Below are 21,310 nucleotides of genomic sequence, written 5' to 3'. Positions count from 1 at the left end.
GGAATGAACCACAGACATGTTTACTATCAATATCATTATGCAACTGGACCGTGAGGGCAAATCTGGTGTAAATGCTCCTTTCTAGTAGTTTTCAAAGGGTTATTTGCTGGAACAGACAGCACTAGGGCATGCTGGGATTGAGTTTGGAGGACAATTAGGCTATATTGCAGCATTCAAATATATTTCTCTCTTACATGCAAATGAAAAGATGAAGGAATACAAGCATTCTTTTTCAGTTTGCATTTGTAAACTCATTTTACTTCCATTATATGATGTTTTATGTTAAACAGACTATTCAACAGTGTGGGATTGATTTTATCTATCGACAACCGAAAATTCATAACCTACCTGAATGGAGAGAGATCCAGATTACCCAATAGCTATTTTTCTATTGTTTAACCTTAATGACATAAAAAGTCAGAAATCTGAGATAGTCATAATCATGACTTTTATGTCATTATATTTGACTTTTATGACACAATAATTTCGACTTTCTATATCATGATGACTAATGAGAAGGCCTATAATTTGTACTTTTTATTTAATGATTATGACTAAATTTTTTCATCGATTTTTTTAAATAACCTAAAAAATAACTTGTAGGCCTACAGAACATTCCCTAATAGTTATTTGTAGGTTATTATTTTGCAACCATAAAATAATGTTCCCAGAACGTTGCCGGGTGGTTATTCTTAAATTATACTGAACGTTCCCTAGTGGTTATTGTTAGGTTATTATTTATTAACCATGTAAAATAACCTTCCAATTAAAACGTTGCAGGTGTTTTTATGTAATGACCTATACAGAGATCTGAAATTAGTTTAAAACATAAGGGAAACCATAGAAAAACAATAGAATAACGTTAGAGGATTGTCAGAAAAATGTTAGGAGAACATTAGAATAATGTTGATAACGTTAGGGGAACATTAGATTAACGTTAGATTAAAGTTAGGGGAACTTTAGAATAACGTAAGAATAACGTTATGAGTTTGAAGAATGTTAGAATAACGTTAGGGAACATTTGAATAATGTATAAATAACGTCAGGGGAACGTTAAAAAAACGTTTGGGGAATGTTAGAATAACGTTAGAATAACGTTAGGGGAGCTTTTGAATAATGTATGAATAACGCTAGGGGAATGTATGAATAACGTTAGGGGAACATTTGAATAATGTAAGAATAACGTTAGGGGAACGTTTGAATAATGTAAGAATAACGCTTGGGGAATGTTTGAATAATGTAAGAATAACGTTCTACAATCCAAAAACTAACGTTCTATTTCCGTAAAACCAAATACAAACCTTAAAAAAAGAATGTTCTGCGAACCAAAAATTGTTAGCTGGGTGGTTTAGTTAGTTGTCCAGTGCGGTTCCTTTCACTCAGCATGAATTCGTCGAAAATGAAGTTTTGAGGCCTGAAAATGTACCGGTCTGAGTTAGGTTATAAAATGCGGTTGTGACTCTCGTTAGTAAAAACGAATCGTGTGTTAACTTAATTGAATTAAGAGTGTAAAGGCAACGTGTTTTTCTGCTTCCTCCAAGTTGCTCAGATCCGGGTCTGTTTCCCATCATGCTGTCTGCTCATAAGAAACTGCTCCAATGGCTCTATTGAGACAACTTTTACTGTGTCTCTCTTAATACTTTAGTCTCAAGGATCCAGACGCTACCAAAAACTCCAGACTTGGATTCTTAAAATGCACTTTAACCGGATTTGAAGCGATGTAGTGCTCCACAGGGACTTTTACGGCCCAAAAGGCAGTTGACCTCGGACTATTGCAGCAAATTCATTACCATGACCTCTCCGGCCCTGTGGACAGGTTGCCAGATAACTGCTGCTGAAAGTAAACAAGCAAGGGTGTACACGGGGAAAGAGACAATGCTGGCCCGGCCCTCTCTTTTCCTGCAAACACACACGCACGGCTCCTTCCGAGGTCCCTGTTCAGTGTGGGAAGACTCCTCTGGAGAACGCAGACTCCCTGAACATCTCTATTTCCTCCCTCTTCCTTGTTCTTTTGTAAAGCTACAAATGTTGATTTCAATGTGCATTTAATCTTTGTTGACCTTCATCATTCTCACACGCTTCAAACTCTTTTGTTGTGTCACGCACAATAACATCCTGGTGTGTGTGATCTGTTTGTTCCCAACTGGGAGGAAGCTGTGTTGCACAAACACTCGTTCTCAAATGCGTGTGATGGCACGACAGGGTCCTGAATGAGACGGGGAGCGTCATCACGGCGCCTCCTGCAGTCTGGGAGCAGGGATGGGTGACGGGGTTCAGGAAGATGGGCCATTCTGGCAGTAATGTATATATAAACGAGCACCTAAGGTTAATTATAGAGTGCCGAAGTTATGACGTCACTTTGTAGGACAACTCGCAAGTTAGCGGCGCATGGGTTCCCTCGATCGAAAAGCTATGCATTTTCCCCATAGATTTTTGGAAAATTTTAAAATATAAGATCTGTGTTCAACAAGAGTTGTGACCCTTTCATGTTTTGTCTATCAAGATAATCTTTACAAGTTAATCCAAGATGTATACATTTTGAAGCCTATATAAAGTTTAAAAAACCACAAGCAGACACAATAAAGTTTAAAAAACCACAAGCAGGTTAAAACTGGTGTGTTTTATGTCATAGATCAAAACGTGAAAATATTTAGAGGCTTTGTTAACCACAGACCTTATTTCAGGCGATTTAGCAGAAACCCATTCAAAAAACCCATAGATTTTAGGGCGAGGGAACTGGAAGTGCTAAAATGCTAACTCAAACCGCGTTTTGGCCTAAAAGGTGACGTCATAACTTCGGCCCTCTATAACTACGTAGCGGCAAACGGTTAACACCCTATAGACCTTATGCACCAAAGAAACGAGGGCGCCGCCATCTTTAGAATATTGTCTTTGAACTTCCGTTTTTGCATTCGCTCTGTATATTTCTATGGCATCGCTGTCCAGGAGTAATTAGCTGGTGAAGTTGATTTACTTAGTGTGGAGTTAACGAAATTTATCATGAGCATTTTAATGTTCATCATAAGCATTGTAAAGCATATGTCTTAACAAATGGACCTTGGAAATTTATTAAACGAGGCGTTCATTCATAACTACGCAAGATCGCTGTGAAAATACAGACCGGAAGTCAAAAGACAACGAGCTCAGCGCTGAAAAGGGGCGTGGCTACATAAGGTCTATACTACGCTCCAAACAGCAACGTGACACATCTACAGTGAGTGCCCAGACAACAACATAGTGTCGGCCCAGGGGCCTCATTTATAACCGTTGTGTCATTGGGCCGTGTAAGAGGTGTACGCCACTTCCGACGCATAAGTAGTGATTTATAAAAACAAACTTGACGGGAAAATTTGCGCACCTGCACAAAAACTCCGAACCATGCGTACGAACATTTTGGAGAAGGAGCAGTTTGGCGGCACCGATGATGAGCTGAGGGACTGACGGCAGATGAAGGAAAACCACTTTAACTCTTCATTATGAGTCCTAATCATAAATACAGTGTATATTCACAATAACTATTTAAATAAATAAAATAATTATTTAAACTATGTTTTACATCTGATATACACATTTAGATTAAATATAACATTCTCATTAAGCACTTAAATTACTGGAAACCATTACCGAGAAGTTTTTTATGTTCTAATAAATAGAAATATTTGTAGTGGATGCGATGCTTTTGAACACTTTTTCCTGTGGCATGCTGTGTTTTAATGTTTTGACCACTACAGTGAGAATTTCTTAGATAATATCGTATGATAATAACAGAGAAAATATTTTCGGTCAAATAATGATCAATAATGCACAATAAGGCCTATCTCTTTCCATTAAAAACATCAAAGCAATTAAAAATACTATTTGGCCAGTGGAAAAAAATTTAGAAAAACTTTCTCTGAAATGTACTTTCTACTATTTCATTTATTTATTCAAAAACATGGCATGGATAGGCTACTAAATGACTTTTAGCAATGCAATGTGCCAGCACATCTGTATTTCCTTGTAGTCTACTGTTAAACATGGTATCACATGGATAATATGCATATGGAAATGATATGCAGATGAGGATATCCATTGTAAAATTAGGCGTTGTAAGCTCCATATATGGTTATTTCGGGGAGGAGACGCATGTGCGTACAATCTTTCCGCTGACTGGGATTTATAAAGTGAATTTTGCACAGGTTCTGGCGTACGCATGGTTTTATAAGTCAGAATATTTTTGGCATACGCCATTTTTGGCTCCAACCCCCATCCGGTACGAGTGGAAACCACATGTACCACATGTGGCCCAGATCTGGGCAGACACATTGTTGCTGTCTGGGTAACCATCAAAGAAGCAAAACTATGCCATTAAAATCAAGCTGTCAGTGAACGAAGCAACTAGACAAAAGTAGAATGACAGAACTAGAACTCTCTCATTATAATCACTAAAGTTGTTGGTAAATGAAATGAGAAAATTAAACCAACTACAATGCTAAAACTATTATGCTGATATCATCAACGAAGCTGTTAGCAGACAAAACGAAAAATTACAATGCTTGAGTTTTAATTAATGAAAACAAAACTGGATACATTAGAGGAACCACAGACAGCAACATGGTGTCGGCCCAGATCCAGCCCACATCTGAGCCATGTGGAATCCACATGTACCGGATGTGGCCCGGATCTGGGCCGATACTATGTTGCTATGTCCGGGGACCCATCAACGAAGATGGCAGCAGATGAAAAAACAAACTTAAAATGGTCATTACAAACGAACAAAAAAGTAGAACAACAAAACTAGTATCCAAACTGATCAACAGAGCTGGCAGAATGACGAGAGTGAAACTAAAGTCAAATGGTAAAACTAGCATTCTCCCGTTATAATCAACATCTCTCTGCAGACGAATGGACAAAACCAGTCGCTGGCTTGTTGATTACATCAGGATGGTTCTGATTTCGTAATGTTGTAAGGTGTTTTGGTCATCCCTACTGTAGTATATGCATTACAGTGTGCTGTTACCGGATTCCTCCGCTTTAACAGTGGGAAGAGGACAAAGAAGGACTCCTGTTGAGTCCAGCGTGATCTAAATGTCTGCACATGCTAGAATTTGATGCTATTTGTAGTTACAGCTCCAAAGCTGGACAAGGCCTTTGGGACAGCCTCGCTCTCCCCATCTGTCTCACTCAAGCTGTTATTCACTCATTCGGGAGCTCAGAATTAAGATGTTTTTCGACTTTGCATTACAGTGGCTGCACATTCATGATATCTCTATCTGTGAGATAATGCACAGGAAGAAACAAACTGAGTGTTAGAGTGGGTCACTGGGGGTGTAATATGGGACGTGCAGTCATGCAAGCACGTGCCAGGATTTCTGCACACACACGCACGTAATTCATGCACATTCACACAACCACTTTTCCATAATATCGAATTGTCAAAAGTCTGTAATTTGTCTGTTATTGACTATGTTTGCATGCACCCTCATAATGCAATTATGATGGAATTTAGGCAATATTGCAGTTAAACTTTACCTCATGTAATACTTTGACCAAATCGATGTGATTAAGCTCATAACAGTATTAATCATAATGATCGCAGTAATATATGTGGCATATGTCGAATTTAACCTCAATAAATAAATAAAGAGTAAAAGTCGCAGTTATAATCGTAGTAAATTTAGTAAAGGTTTTCATTTTTAAACACTTAAAGTCCCCCTGTGGTGAAAATCCAGTGTTTAACGTTGTTTATATTTCTATATGGTGTTTTTAATATGCTTTAAGACAAACCATGTGCAAATTCACAAGTCAACACCATTGCTGAGTATTTTCTGCTTAAAACTGCAGTGAACCAAAGACAGTCTCAAAAACACGGTTTAAAATCGCTGGTGTTTCTGACGTCACAAACTACCTTGTAACCAATCAGATCAACGTCTGATCGTCAACGACTGGATCTCTGAGCTGATGTGAGTGAGTGGAGGCGGGGCTCATTTGCATATTCATTGAACAGCGTATACTAAATGAGGCAAGGGTGTAGTTACATTCGAACTATTTTAAGGCCTGACGATTTTTTTTTCAAGAAAAAAAGGTTTAAATATGTCATTTTGGTGATCAAAGATGAGTTTTAAGGGATAAAATGATTGACTACAGGGGGACTTTAATACACATTAACGCTATATATGGCTACATTACTTTGAAATTAAATGACAAAAAAACAAAAAACGAATTAACGCTGCTGTGAGGGATACATACATGTGAGGGTTTCTAATACAACATCTTTCTCTCTTCTCATAATTAATCTCTCGATATTTTCTCTCTCTTTTGGAAAGCCGTGGAAACTCTTTCCTGGGTTTTTCTTTTGCTATTAGAGCAAATGGAAATACAACAGTTATATTTGCAGGAGTCTCCCGTTCACCCAACTACTGAGAACCCTGTAAATGTGAAAAGGGTCCATATAGAGTTTTAATGTCTGTGCACATACATATAGAGATATAAAAACCATGTCATTTTAATATAAGAACAAATATATTTATATTCAATATATTTTTATTGATATATTTGTTACAAAATATTCAAATATATACAAATATATAAATAGTTCGAGGGTTGGGAACAGTTTTTTGAAACAGTTGAAATGACACTGACTTGTGACTTGTGTTAAGTCAGATTTTACCTCTGAAACCCTACTGTTGTGCTCCATAGAGCAAACAACAAATGATCTTGATGTGCGTAGCATGAAGGACTGGTCGTGACAAAATGTTACCTTTTGTAATTAAAGCAATCAGATGTCAAAAGGAAGAAATAACAGCGACGTAACATGAATGATGTGGAGATGGACAGAAGGGGTGAGACGGCACTGGCTGATTCAGGCACTTTCTTTTAATCTCAAGAGTGTTCAGGAGCATCAGACAGACAGAGAACTCACTCTCCTGGACACCAATAAAAAAATAAACTGCTCCTCTTTTGTCACGCATCAGATAGTACTACTGCAAAAGCTTTTCACAGGAAGAGGGGGGAAAGATAGATGACAGACAAGACAAACAGCACATAAAACATCAGGATCACAGTCGTCATGACAACGCTGTCACACTCCACTGATTGGCTGGATGTTGTTTTTTGAAGGATTCTGCTGATAGGCCAGCAACTGGAACTATATTTTCGAGAACTTCACAACAACTTTGCACAGTGTTCAGATGGTTGTTTTTCCTTGTTTGTTAGTTTAACTAGTTTGTGTTGTGCTTAAGACAAAGGCAGAGAAAAAAGACATCTTGTTTTTCGTCCTGTAGGAGGGGTACATCCATTTTGAGGCTGGTTTTCAAAACATAGATAACAGGCACATACACCTCACGAAACCTTATAAGAACACGGGACGTCCCAACTCATATCTCACCCCAAAAGCAACCAAAAAAAACACTTTTTGAATATAAAACCCATTTTTAGGCATTTGAATTGTGACATTATTTTCATGATAATCAAGCACGCTATTTAAATTACAGTAGTGCAATAGCAATCTTACTCTCATTACTGGAATATAAAAAAAACGTGAAGTATTTATAAGTAATAGTAGTATTTGGTGTACTCTTCCCTCCCACTTGTCATAAAAAAACAAAATTATAAAAAAATTACAAAAATATTACCGTAATGAGATTGATTTTTTTGTGCATTACGGTAATGACACTTTAGTTGGCAAACATGCTTAATTTTCATGAAAGTAATGCTAAAAGGTCCAAATAAAGCATGTTATCTTTCGATTTTGGGGTAAAATATGACCTGCACATGTTTTCTTGAGATTCACCCACACACTTGCTTTACACTTGGGCAGCGATGTGTTTGCCGTCAGTTTGCGCACTGCAAATTAATATTGGCAATTTGGCAAAATGTCATTTCCCACGTCCATTCTGACCTTACACACTCACACACACACACACACGAGATCTACCGTCCTACAGGTCAGCTATTTTGGATTCCTCTGGGTTTGTCTTATCTAGACGGGAGTGGATCACAGTAGAAGAGAAGCCTCTGACTGAAGACACTATAACGAAAGGCTGACGCGGGATGTTAAAACACAGACGAGACGGAAGGCAGATAATTCAAACCTTCCAAGCAGATGAGCGTAAAAATATAAAGTACCTGGATTTATATATTTATATCTACATATATTTATATATACTTTTCATATATAAATGAATATTTATCGTGTAGTCTTTTAAATGGAAGCTGAGGGTTACTCTTTTAAAAACAAAGAAAAATACAAACCAGGACACAGCTGTCCAGTACAATTAAATTGAGAAAACAAAACATAAAAACGGGAGGGGAAAAACTTAAATGCAGCCACAAGTTCATTCGTCCACTTTTCATTAGCATTTCCCGCTGTAGTTTCCCCCAGCTGCTGGTGTGCTAGCATGTTTCCCGCTCATCCCGCGGCTTTGTGCTTGCCGCCGCAGCAGTGGCACGCGACGCCACAGTGGTAACACGCTCGCAACGGCACGTAACAGCACATGCAGGGCGCTAGCAGCGACAGTCCCAGGAGTGCTAGCCAGCGCAGGCAGAAGCGCTCTTCGCTGGCGTCGCAGGAACAAGGGTCCGAATAGTCGCCCTCGGGGTCCGACATGCAATGGTAGAGCAGGCTGTCCGCGCACCACATGAAGCTAACCCGACGAATGCAAGTTTGCACGGGGTCCGGGGCCTCCTGACAGCGCCCGCGCCTGTTTTCTGCCGGACTGAACATGTTTTGACAGTACACGCACCGTAAGCGCTCTCTGCTGTCCTCCACGCGCCGCGGCAGCCATTTAGCAGTTAGCGGCCGCGGCTGACCAGTGACCACGCCTCCGCCGATGCCCGTTTTGCTGTCGCGGGTAGTGTGTCCGTCCCCACTGAGTGGGTAAGAGTAAGTGTAGTCGTGTTTGGGAGGTTCGATCTTGGCGAGGTGAACGTAAGCGTCCGTGGCATCCAGTCGCAGAGGTTTGCCCCGTGTAGCTGTGGTGGCGTGCCGATAGTCCTCGTAGCCCGTTAGCCAAGATCGCTCGCGTGGGTTAATCCGGACGATTTCCTCGTCCTCCTCGTGAAACCGTACGTGACGGGAACATGGGAAAATGGGCACCGTCTGAATGGCACAAACATAGAGAATATTTAGAGAGTTTAACACGAGCTGGATTTAGATATAAGAAGAATGAAATGGAACGGAATGATTGATCTTGAACACATAAAACACAAAAATGTTATATCATATATTTAAACCATTTATCTTTAAAGACTAAAGAGGAAAAAAAGAATAAAAAAATAAAAATAAAAAAAGAATAATTTATCTAAAAAGAATAAAACCACACTAAAACAAAATATGATGGCTTTTGTGACTTATGTAATTTTATTCCCACTTGAATCTTTACTCTTTTAACTCTTTCCCCTCCATTGACGTGATTCTCCGTCTTTTAGTGTTTTCACTGTTATACGGTAGGGGGCGCTATTACACATCTTTTGAAAGAGTAGAGAATCTCTTGATCAAAACACATGCGAAGAAGAGGCTGAAACAAGTGATATCATTTGTAAGCATATGCATATGTAAAATAACGCAATCATCAACATTAAACAGCATATAAATCAAAATTGTCTAATGTTACTGAATAAAATGTCGACCCAGGATGAGCTATAGGACTGTGCAAGCTTTAAGGTTAACTCATACTTAAATATTAATAATAGTTATTATCTTAATGTAACACTGCATAATAATAAATTTTTCATATATTATTTTAAAATAAGTAAAATATTTTTAATACATAAAATTGTGAAAAACTACTTAAAAAAAGTAAAAGTCTGCCTCACTGACCAGTATACTGCCCCTAGTGTCTTGAGAATATACTGCAAGTAAAGACTCAAAGTGCAGTAAAACAGTACACTGTGATGACATAACTTGAGTAAATGTTGCACAAACAGATTATTCATACAAACTCACCTGTTCCAGGTAGAAACGGTCCGAGTGCCTGTGCTGGTCATAGAGATGTCCCAGAATGCAGTGGTGGGGCTCAGAGAAGCTGATGGGTGCAAGCGTCTGCATGGACGTCTCTCTCTTCTGAGAAGAGTTCGACGAGCTGTCTGTGGCATTCTGACGGACACACAGAGAGAGCAACAATAGAAATTGTTTCCCAATTTGATAATGTTGGCAAGATCATGGTGGCTTGACACAAACCGAAAGACTCCCCGCCCTGGAACGAGGGTCAAACCGAGGTGCATTTTTCGTTGAATTTCCAGCAAAAATAGCTGTGTTGTGATTTATAACGTTACCATGATAAAATATTAATTATAGCTAGGCTTCAGAAAAAAGAAAAAAAAATGTAAAAGCATCAAATCATCAAGAACTTCAAAATTAACTTTCACCATGCAGAGAGTGTCTGTGTATAAAAGCATTTAAACCGTTCCACAGCAACACTGCACGGGTCATTCAGCTTGTCCTTTGACCCTGTGTCTGGGTGTGTGAGGTTTGTGTAAATGAAGTGCTTTAGAACTATCATCAGCACTATTATCTCTGACCTTCAACCCCTGAAATCCACACTGTCTCCTTCCTGTGGCTCTTCCTGAAGCCTGGAGTCTGAGTTTAGAGCCAGCAGAGCGAGTGTGTGTGTGTGTGTGTGTGTGTGTGTGTGTGTGTGTGTGTGTGTGTGTGTGTGTGTGTGTGTGTGTGTGTGTGTGTGTGTGTGTGTGTGTGCGAGCATCTGCTTTAAGAGTTGACAGAGAGCCACAGGGCCATCAATAACTCAAGAGTGTGTGTGTGTGTGTGTGTGTGTGTGTGTGTGTGTGTGTGTGTGTGTGTGTGTGTGTGTGTGTGTGTGTGTGTGTGTGTGTGTGTGTGTGTGTGTGTGTGAAAGCTCGAGATGATTACAAACACAGCTCGCCTCTCTTTAGTCCTCTGGCTCCTTTCTACTGCAAAGACTGAAATCTACACTACACTGTAAAACATTTTTGTTAAATTTACAGCAAAAATCTGGCAGCTGCAGCATCAGGGTAGCACGTGACACTAAAATAATGCAATAAACATTAACTACACAACATAATGTAACATAAACTCCCCCGTATACACAAACCGACGACATAAGAAAATAAAATATAAGCAAATGGAATGTGTCTTTTTTGGACTTCTGGGAAAACTCTTTAACATTTTAACCAGAAATGATATGGTCTTACAAAAGCAAAAGTTTTTTTTTTTTTTTTTTACATAAAAGAACATCGTCTTGTTAAATACATTTTTTATTGTAAATGTTAATTTTACTTCCACGTTTTTTTTAACAAAATTTTACTGTAAAAATACATGGGTCATTTCCTTAAATCTAAATGTTCACCATAAATAATAAGGTGAAGCATTCTAGACATTATAATTACAAAAACATATGCAATCTAAATGTATAAGATAATTTATACTATGCACTTAATAATTTATTTCTAATTTTTACAATATTTGTTTTACCGTAAAGTGCATGTATTGCATAGATAGATAGGTAGATAGATAGATAGATAGATAGATAGATAGATAGATAGATAGATAGATAGATAGATAGATAGATAGATAGATAGATAGATCTATGTAAGTGTCTTGGGTTGAGTGTATATGAGAGTTTGAATCTACAAACATACTAAGTACATACAGAGTTGTGTGCATAACGTCTGGATGGAAATGTATTTGTGGCTGTGCTAATTATCACTTTAGACTTTACCTCAGAGGGAATTAGACATCCAACAGCTGCTGCCCATTCTAAACCTACAGCACACATCCCATCTCTCTCTCCCTCTAAACTTAGGAGCGACTGACTACTCTGATTAGTAATAATCAGTGTCTGGCTGGGCTTGTATGAATAGCAGTGAGTCATAAACTTCTAAAGTTAGCGATTAGAGGAACACCACTGCTGAGCGACCGTGGCAAACGCACCTAAAGACTGAAGTCAGACCAAAAGAAACACATTCACGTTTCTTCACTCTGTATAACCTTGGGCTCGTGAATGTGTGCGTGCGTGATAAATGGACTCTTGTATCTGAAGGCTTTGTTGTGGCATTGTTGAGTTGAATTAAGAGCAATAGGAGGACAAAGGGAGCAAAGGTCACTTCCTGAGCACAGCTCACACACACACACACACACACACACACACACACACACACACAAAACCATTCATCAGAAAAATTATGGCAAGTGACCCATTAATAGAATCTATTCTCAAAGGTTGGGTAGATAAATGAATAGAAAAAAGAAGATAATGCCCTGTTGATATGTTGAACATTCATGATTAGTCACAATGCTTTTGCTGGAGAAAGTTAAGCAATGCCAAGATGTAAGAAAGATATGTTTTACAAGCCTTTGAAAAGGCTGATAAGACTGATTTCTATGAATCATTTTGAAATCTTTGAATGAATCACTTCGAAACTTTCATCACAGAAGCATGACATTTGTCATATTAAAACAGCGCGTGCCTTTTATTACTATGGATTACCGAAGTGGAGTATACAAATGAAAATTATCCTCTGATTAAAAAATAAATAATTAACCCCTCTATGCCATTTGAGGGCAAATGCAAAACTCAAGGACTGTTCACTCACCGTGAAAACGTCATCATCCCCCAGTTCGGCTTCATTCTGCAGGGTGGAGGAAGAAGTAGTGGAGCCTGGAGAAACAGCAAGACTCATGTTATAATCTCAGTCAGAATGGGATGCGGTGTCTTAGGCATTTCTCATCTCGCTCACAGGTCCACTCACCCTCCGTCAGGTCCTCGATGGCCTTCCTCACGCCACGATCGAACGCTCGGGCGTCAGCGGGGCTCTGGAACGACAGGCCACACTTCCTGTTGTCCACTCGCCAGTGATGGAAAGTGGGCGTGGCTTTAGTGTAGACCAGATCTTTCTTCAGAAAGCACTGCAGGATCACCTGCTCAACACACACACACACACACACAGAGAAAGCCAAAGATATTAGGCTCGAGGAATCAGATTTTTGAGCCGTACTATGCGGTCAGCTCTCTAACCTGCTTGTCTTTGAGTCTCTCGCCAAAGATGAGAAAGCCGTTGCATCCCAGGAGCTCCAGGTCAGCTGGGACCACCTTACAGACGCCCACTCGACTGAGACCTCCGCCCTCCTGAGCCAGCCAACCCCCGCTAGACTCATCCCTCGTCATTACCACAGCTTTCACTCGCACTATGTAACTGTCACTGCAGGGAGAGATGGAAAGATGTGCTTCAATGACATGTAAGGATGATTCCAGGTTTCAAACACAGAAATGCACTCTCTGTATTCATGTTGGTTTGGTAACGCACTTTTTTTTTTCATAGTCAATAGAAATGTTGATTTAACGACTACAAATGCAAAAAGTGGTGTAACAAGCAAGAAATAAAAACATTTTCCTTACACCTTGAAAGTGTAATCATTATACATTTTAACTTTTATAACATGAAAGAAATGGTAAAGAAAAAATACTTTTACAGAATGTTTTCATCATGAACAAATTTGTTCTTGTGGTTTTTGCCTTTTTTGAAACCATTTGACTTATGTCATGAAAAGGTCAAATTGTCAGAAATATTTTAAGATACTACATATTTAAAATACGTATGTATTAAAAATTTATATTATAAATATATAAATTATAAATATATAAACAGCCACAAATATATAAAATATATTTATAAATCTCCATATAATTATTTATTAATATGCTGACTTTTGGAGCTTATTGAGCTTATAGTAAGATATCAGCATCTAAACCTAAGCACCCTGATTGGGCCCAGACTTGACTCATAATGATGGCATCATAATCCGTTCGGGAAGATGCATGAGCTTACAAATGACAGCTCTGCATTGCAAATAAGGTGTACAGAAATCTGGAAGAGGATGATGTTCGTTATGCTAATGAGATTTGCGGTCGTTGTTTAAAGACAGTGATACGCCTAATGCGGAGATATGATAATGCCATCCGAAATTCTGAACCGCAAATATGACAGACGGTTTAACAAATGCAAAACTTGGGATCAGGATTTCTCAGAATGTAATTTACATACTGACTGCGGTAGAGCATGGGAACTTCGATTACAGCCTCATCTTTACCTCGTATTAATGGTGGAATTAACCCACCAGTCAACATCAGAACAGCTGATATATACTACCTCAACTTTCATTCAACAGCTCATGTCTAAAAATTAATTTAATGTGTAGCATCAGTGTCCAAATACAAATACCCATCATGCCCTTATTTCTTGGGCTGCCCCTGACTAAAGATTTTTACAGTCGAGTAGTAGTCGCTCATTTAAGCCATTAAATGGTATTATTTTGATTTCTTGTTAATTTTATTACTTATATTTTCAGTTTCAGGGCTGAGAAAGAATTTTATTAGGAAGGCACCGATATGAACATTTTGGCCAATACCGATGACCGATAATTTGAAAGCCGATAACCGATAAATTGGCAGATAAATCTAAATCCAAGTTTAATATATTTTTTGAGAGCCTGATTACAAAAACAAAAGTCTCACAATTAAAAGCCATGACCCAATCATGAATAAACAGAATGATATCGCTAACATAGTTATCATTCTTGGTGTGAACGGGCTTCTCTTTGACTAATGTTTAGTTAACTATTAGGAGGCAGCCCTACATAGGCCTATGCTTTTTTTAAATTACCAAATTAGCTAAAGGAAATATGTAAAAGAATGGAAAAGACAACAATGCTCGATCAAGAAAACACAAACTGACTTCAAACTTCAATACAATACAAAAACTCACAGATATGTAGCCTCATTTGTAATTTTGTCAATTGCAACATGGCAATTTGGAATACGATTGGTTAAAGGAATCCTCTCCAGCACTGTACAGTCAGGAAGGAGCAGTAATCATGGTGTGGAGAACATTAAAAGGCCGTTTACACAGGAACTTGCGTTAAAAACAGGACATCGCCATGGAACATTTGTTGAGAAATCAATGTAAACGGCAGGAACATGAGTTCATTTCCTCCTTATCTGAGCCTGAGGTTTTTCTGGAGTCTGTAAAATTACTTTCAGACTTATCATGCATTTGTTATTAACAATCTGATCTTTAGTTTTGTGTCCACATAAACAGATAAAAAGGATTTAATTCTTATAATATTGCAATATATCACCTTTCTTACTGCATCGCAATATATCATATTGTAACCCCTGTATCGTATCGCCAGATTCCTCACGCAGCCCTGGTATACAACAATACAATGACACATGCAGCTGCCAAAGCAACCATTGTCTCCCGCACACTGAACAACATACAAAGGAAAAATGTTTCATTCCGATCTTCTTCCACTCTTTAAAACTCAATTCCCGTCACAGCGTTGCAGTCCCTTCATTCTGTATTTCACTACCCTAACACTTCCTGGCTCGCAAATCAATCCTTATCCTTACCGTAAATCCATCAGAACAGTTCATCTGGACTGACTTTACCTCAAAGTCACTCTCTCTTCCCCTCTCAGATATTATTGACCCATAATGGAGCTGCATATAGGTCATGCTGGGTTGATCAATATAGATTGCATTCCTCCCCTCCCAAACGGCCCAGAGGCTGGAGAGGGCATCCGGGTCTGAGGTCTGGGCGCCAGCCAGTTCACGTGAGCACGTACACACACCTTCAGGCTACAGTCATTACCAATTGGGAGCCACTGGTTTGCTCAGCACGTTTTTGAGGAACTCGCATTCCACTCCAAATAAAGACCAACAAACACCAGCATTCCAGAGTTTTCAGAAAACTCTAAAGTGTTTAACATTCTAACGGAATAGTTCAACCAAAATAAAAATCTTATCATCATTTACTCACCCTCATGTCATTCTGAAGTAGGAATAATAGTACAAGGTTGTAATGACATTAGTAAATGATGATAAAATTGTAATTTTTTAAGTCCTTTTCAGCTCCCTATGATATTTATACATTTTCAGTCACAATGAACCTGAATTATCCAGTTAATTTTGAAAAATGGAATTTGTGTGACAGCGAGAGCAGATATGCATTGTGGTGAAACAAGGCCTAATGGCCAAGAGGTCATTTGCAATAACACACAGGAAGTAGCGAGAACAGCACTACAGTAGTAAGGACAGTGACCTATTTAGTCAATATCAGTCAGGCAAACTCAAAATACATAAGGCAGGCAAAGGTCACCAATGGTTTCGAGTAAAAATGTAGCACAATATAGCTTTTTATAGTAAAACTGCTTAAGGCGATATATGTACAATTCAATACCTAAAACAACACTTTTAAAAAATAAACATTTTCCACTCCAGTTCTTGTGGCAAATGTTTCAAACCCCTATTGAATCTATATAAGTTAGTATAGAAGAATAAAATGTCATCAGCATGCGCTTATGGTAAACAAATAGACCAAGATGAATCGCATTTAGCAATTGTGTTTTAATGTGTGCAATGAAAAAAGACAAGAAAGAGAAGAATATGGACACAGTCATGGCTTGGGAAAAGAGGCCAACTTGGCATGCCAATTTTGCAAATGGAGCTTGAGGTAAGTAGCTCTAAGTTTTAGTGCCATGTCATGTTGCATGTTTATTGGCTAGTTAGTAGATATAGGTCGTAGCAGCAAACACACTGTGAGATGATTATCATGCTAAATTCCAAACACTGTCAGAAAATTATCCAAGGCTATCTTTGGTTGCAAGACCGTGACAACCGCCGTCTTTGAATCTCTCTCACTGTACGACATACCACAAGTTTAAGAACCACAACCACAGAAATCGCCACGATTGGCCATGCATCTTTCGTCAAAATCATACAATGTGTACCAGGCATAAGTCACAAATAAACAATGCACGAGATAACAATATATCAAAACAACTGAGAAAAGAAAGATACACTTTTCAAGCAACACATTTCACAAACAAAAGATTTGTTTAAAAAATTGTGGCACTTTGTGGGGTCAGTCAAGTCAGCAAAGTAGGCCTAAACTCTAACAAAATGTGCAATGGCCTTCAGACTTTTTTTTGTTTAAGTGCCCAGATGTATAGCCTATAACTCGCAAGACATGAAACTCCAATCTGTGAAACCTGGGGCCATAACGGTTTAGACTACACAACAAGAGAGATGTGCCTATTAAGTAAAGGAGAAAGATTTCCTTGCAGTGAAATGAATTGTGCAGAGTAATCCATTGATTATTGGCACGTCGTTGAGAATCAAACAATCGAGGGGCGTGACAGCAAAGTTACGCTTCACCGCTTCACCCTCCTCTTTCACTTCCGCCGGATCTTTCTTTAATCCTCTCACCATTGTTTCCCTTCACAATCATTCCAGGAGCGCCTTCTCAGAAACCTCCTCCCATTTTTGAGTAGCCTGTAGCCCTACCCTCCGCCGATAAAAGTCAACATTTCACAACCCCGGGCTATTATATGGTCCTTTACATCCCAGTGTGACACACGTATTTACTCAAACGGGTGTGAGTGTGCCATAAATTAAAGTAAGAGAAATTCCCCCACCAGCTTGGGGTTACGCTCTTGCGATACATGATCTCCAGAAGAGGAAATACAACTTGAGTTCAAGCAATTTTAATGATAAATGTAACTTTTGCACAAGGAATTCCTTCTAGATTTGGGATGGTCGTTGATTATAAATTGATGTTTTTACCGACGTTTTAGCAGTCAGAGTGCTCTACATCGCGAACAAAAATCGCCTTAAGAAGTAACCAAGATACTAGGGGAAAAAAAACCCTTGGTTTTACTTTTAAAAGGTCTTTAAGATATTTGACGGTTATCTAACTGTGTGACCTGAGGGCAATGTGTTTTTAACACATTTAAACAATCAGGCACACATCCTTACATTAGTTATCTAAGTACATTTGATTATCATAATTAAATAAATAACTAAATGCTACGTCCATGTTTACGTCCATTAGCGTTACAACACCAAGATCAGGACAATTATAACAAAAGCACTCTTTGTAGGCTACTTACATTAATATTCACCGGTTAAGGAAAAGTAATATACTTTAAATTCAAGTAGACAAGGGAATAGCATATTAAATTCTGAGTAATGCGGAAAAAAAAAGAGTTACAGACGTTGAAACAATGTTACACCTCAGTCTGCTCTAAGTAATATTCCTTAGGGATATTAAAACTACGACTCTCATTACACTAGACTTAACGATAAACCTTCACATAATCGTTTGATCAAACGAATGGCGGGACAAAAGACAATCCAAATAAACATCGCCTTGTTAATAGCCTACAGATTGAGTGTACGTTACAGAAGTTTTTAAGCCCCTAAAGAGCTCACGGAGTTAACGAGCCACTTAACACGGCCCTAATGCTATTAACGAGACTTTGATCGTCCAAGTCAAACTACCGTGAAAAAGGTACGGGTGTTTATGTTGTGCAGAAGAATGTGGCAAAAGAGATCCCAAACTAACTAAAATATAGCTTGCTAAAAAGTCAATTTTTATGACAACCGATATGCGCTACATTCATGTTTATTCGCGTTTGTTTGTTTCTTGCAAATTGTTTCCAGAAAACGGCCTGATTAAATTCAACATTTAAAAAGCACATATATAGGCCTATATATGCAATATAGGGCCTGTTTTAACATCAGGACAGCTCTGAGGCGCTCTCTCTGCTGCGCGCGCCCCCGCCTGTATTTTTATGAATGAAGGACAGTATGCAAATGAGAGCGATTCACGAAAAAGAAATGGCGGATATAGCATGTCAGACCACCACAAAGAAAGACACCAAGAACGGCCGCTCTGAGAGCTTATACGCGCTCGTTGCTCTAGCATTATGTGTTTATAAACTTCTCTGTCGTCAGTTTGATTCCTCGGAGCGGAAATTCGTCTTTAAGGTCGAGGTGATACAAGGAATTCGGTAAAGGATCCCTCCACAAAATGTTTCCGCTCGAGCCCCTCCTCCTCCTCCTCCCCCCGTTCTCAGTTTGAGACCAGAGCCCTGCAGCAGGGGCCCAGCACTCAAAATCTCTTTGACACTGCATTGTTTCTTAGTAATAACATCTCCAACGTCCCTCTCAGAAGCGCATGCACGAGTTCGCTGCATTTGACTGACCCCTCGTTCAGCTCGGGAACGCATTCTTGGACACAGGATAAGATTTCCATTCGTGTCCACATGCGTCGTTTTCTTTAAAAGTGAATACTCACTCGTCTGGGTGCGATTCCTCAGTCATTTTCCCCCTCGTTTCACCTACAATAAAAATAATATCCCACCGCGGGCGCGCAGCGTTCGGGCTTCATGTTGTCTCGATTTTCCACCTCGCCTTTTTTTTTTTTAAAGTCCAGTGCATCAACGAGTTTCCCCCAGATCCGTTTCAGCGTTCCTTATTTTCGTTCTTCCTCCGCGCACTGCACTCTCTATCCGTCAAGGTTTGCAATGCATCTGCTTAAAGATCCAGGAATCCTCGCGTTATGCAACATCCCGATGGCTATAACAATGATTGTTCGCCTCGCGTCGCGTTCTCCCGTGGCTGAAGCCTGCCCGCTGGTCTCGAAGAGGAGCCCCCATCTCTCACTACTCCATGTTGGATTGTGTAGTCAGCAGCAGCAGGCGAGCGCCGCCGACACTGGAGGAGGGGGAGGAGGGGGGGGCGCTTGCGGAAGCAATGACGTCACACAGGAACGACTGCAGCCCGTTTTGGACTGAGGGATCTCCAGTGTGACGGGCTGTGCCAACGTCCCGTCACCTAGTGCATCCTCTCACCTTAATCTGTAGGTTGCTCGGGGTTATTATTTCCCCTGTAGTAATAAAATTCACGAGCACACACATTTCTGTGTTCTGTCACTGCTTGAAGTCCCGTTTAAACACGGCAGCTGGTTTCTAACTGGTCTACACACTTACAAATAAAGGTTGGAAAGGCAGTGAAGCAATAAGTGCCATTTTTGGTTCCCCAAAACTCCCGTAAAGTTTCGATATCACTTTATTTTACAGTCTCCTTGTTACACATGACATGTTACGTGTAGTTACTAACCAGGTTATAAATTATGCATAATTCATGCAACCAACCTCTTTTTCTAACCCTAGCCTACATGTAGTTAGTCATTATTATACTAGGGACGGTATACCTCAATTCCACTGTGACACAGACAACTAAAAATAATGGGTTACATTTTATTTTTAAGGTGTCTTTGTTACATTGTAATTATACATTTAAGTACTGAGTAATTTTAAGTAGCCTAACTACATGTACTTATATGGGTTAGGGCTGCTTATATGACACTGTGAAACAAAGTTACCAAATTAGTAACCAAACTTTCAAAAAATAGTTCTTAAAGAATTTGTGTTTTCTAGTGTGAAGAACATGCATTTTATAATATAAAGAAACCTTTTCCAGTGTAAAGAACCGTTGAAAAGGTTCTTTATGGAACCATGCCAATCATATTTCATTACATGACATACATTGTTTATCTAGGCATTTCTTGAGAAAATGTATTGGCTATACATAATATAGCCTAAATTGGACCTATACCGCTTGTCTCAAAAACAAACATAGTTCTGGTAAAATCTGGTGGTTGTTGAACTTGAATCCAGTTTTTCAGATAGCCAGAGGAAGTTATTAAAAGTTCATCGCGAGTTTATTTATGCTTTCTGAAACTTTTCCACTACAAGTATGCAACAATACCTTGTGCTTTCTTCAAGTCTTCAAAAACTACTTATGTCTTAGAGTCTTCAATACAAACCCATATAAATCTCTAGAAATGTAAATGATTGGTCGGAATAGTGAGCCTATTTTGAATTGAATTGTGTGCCAAATTCTGTTCATTCGCCACGCGTTGCGTCGAATCCGATCATGTGCTGCCACCTCGAGGTAACAAGAGGAGGTTGCATTAATACCTTTTTTTTTTGCTGATGGAAGTAAATTCACAGCTATGCAAAAAAAAAAAAAAGTTTCAGCATTTTTAGAAAAAATACGCTGTAAAAAAGTCGCTGCCTTAAATTTTTGAGGACAATCAACTTGGATGTTTAAGTCATTTCAACTTAAATTACATTAAACTCACTTTAAAAAACGAGTTGAACCTTGTATAACTTATAAAAAAGTTGAAAATTGCTTAACTTATTTTGATGAGTTAAAGCAATGTAAAAACACATGTTGTCCTATTGATCATATTTTTGTACAGTATTTTTTAGAAACAGTCTTGATTAGACAGGTTACGTAGGAAAAAATGCAGTAATTGTCAGTTAACATTAAATGTTAAACAATAAAGGGCAAGAGTTAAAATTGAAGAGGAAAGGTATTAAGTCTTCAACTTCACGTTAAAGGTTGTATCAGTGATTTCAGGCCCAAAAATAAATGTCTAATCTTTCCTAACGATCCGCTAGCTGCCCGCCCCATAAGCGGCCCATAAACCAAAAATGGCT

The 21,310-nt window shown here is 38.9% G+C and overlaps 1 protein-coding gene across 1 annotated transcript; it reads right to left on the bottom strand.

The window, feature by feature from the left end:
* Positions 1-8,037: 8,037 nt before the first annotated feature.
* On the bottom strand, positions 8,038-19,520 carry spred2a (sprouty related EVH1 domain containing 2a). The gene is made up of 6 exons (XM_077246067.1): positions 19,099-19,520; positions 12,975-13,158; positions 12,709-12,877; positions 12,553-12,617; positions 9,926-10,075; positions 8,038-9,079 (listed from the first exon to the last, which is right to left on the bottom strand). The coding sequence occupies exons 1-6, from the start codon at positions 19,122-19,124 to the stop codon at positions 8,390-8,392; spliced, it is 1,284 nt and encodes a 427-aa protein (XP_077102182.1). The 5' UTR covers positions 19,125-19,520; the 3' UTR covers positions 8,038-8,389.
* Positions 19,521-21,310: the final 1,790 nt, after the last annotated feature.

This window comes from Siphateles boraxobius, unplaced genomic scaffold, assembly GCF_051911475.1.
Source record: "Siphateles boraxobius isolate OS27281-9 unplaced genomic scaffold, OSU_SipBor_1 29, whole genome shotgun sequence".
Lineage (NCBI taxonomy): Eukaryota > Metazoa > Chordata > Actinopteri > Cypriniformes > Leuciscidae > Siphateles > Siphateles boraxobius.
The sequence above is the reverse complement of the archived record's forward strand: the minus strand, read 5'-3'. Positions and strand labels throughout refer to the sequence as shown.

What these genes read in the sequence shown, in the direction of transcription:
- spred2a (XM_077246067.1), bottom strand. Translation starts at nt 19,124, where the DNA reads ATGACTGAGGAATCGCACCCAGACGA. An exon ending in AGAGACTCAAAGACAAGCAG is followed by an intron (nt 12,878 to 12,974) that starts GTTAGAGAGCTG and finishes TGTGTTGAGCAG; the next exon opens with GTGATCCTGCAGTGCTTTCT. An exon ending in ACCGTTTCTACCTGGAACAG is followed by an intron (nt 9,080 to 9,925) that starts GTGAGTTTGTAT and finishes TGTGCCATTCAG; the next exon opens with ACGGTGCCCATTTTCCCATG.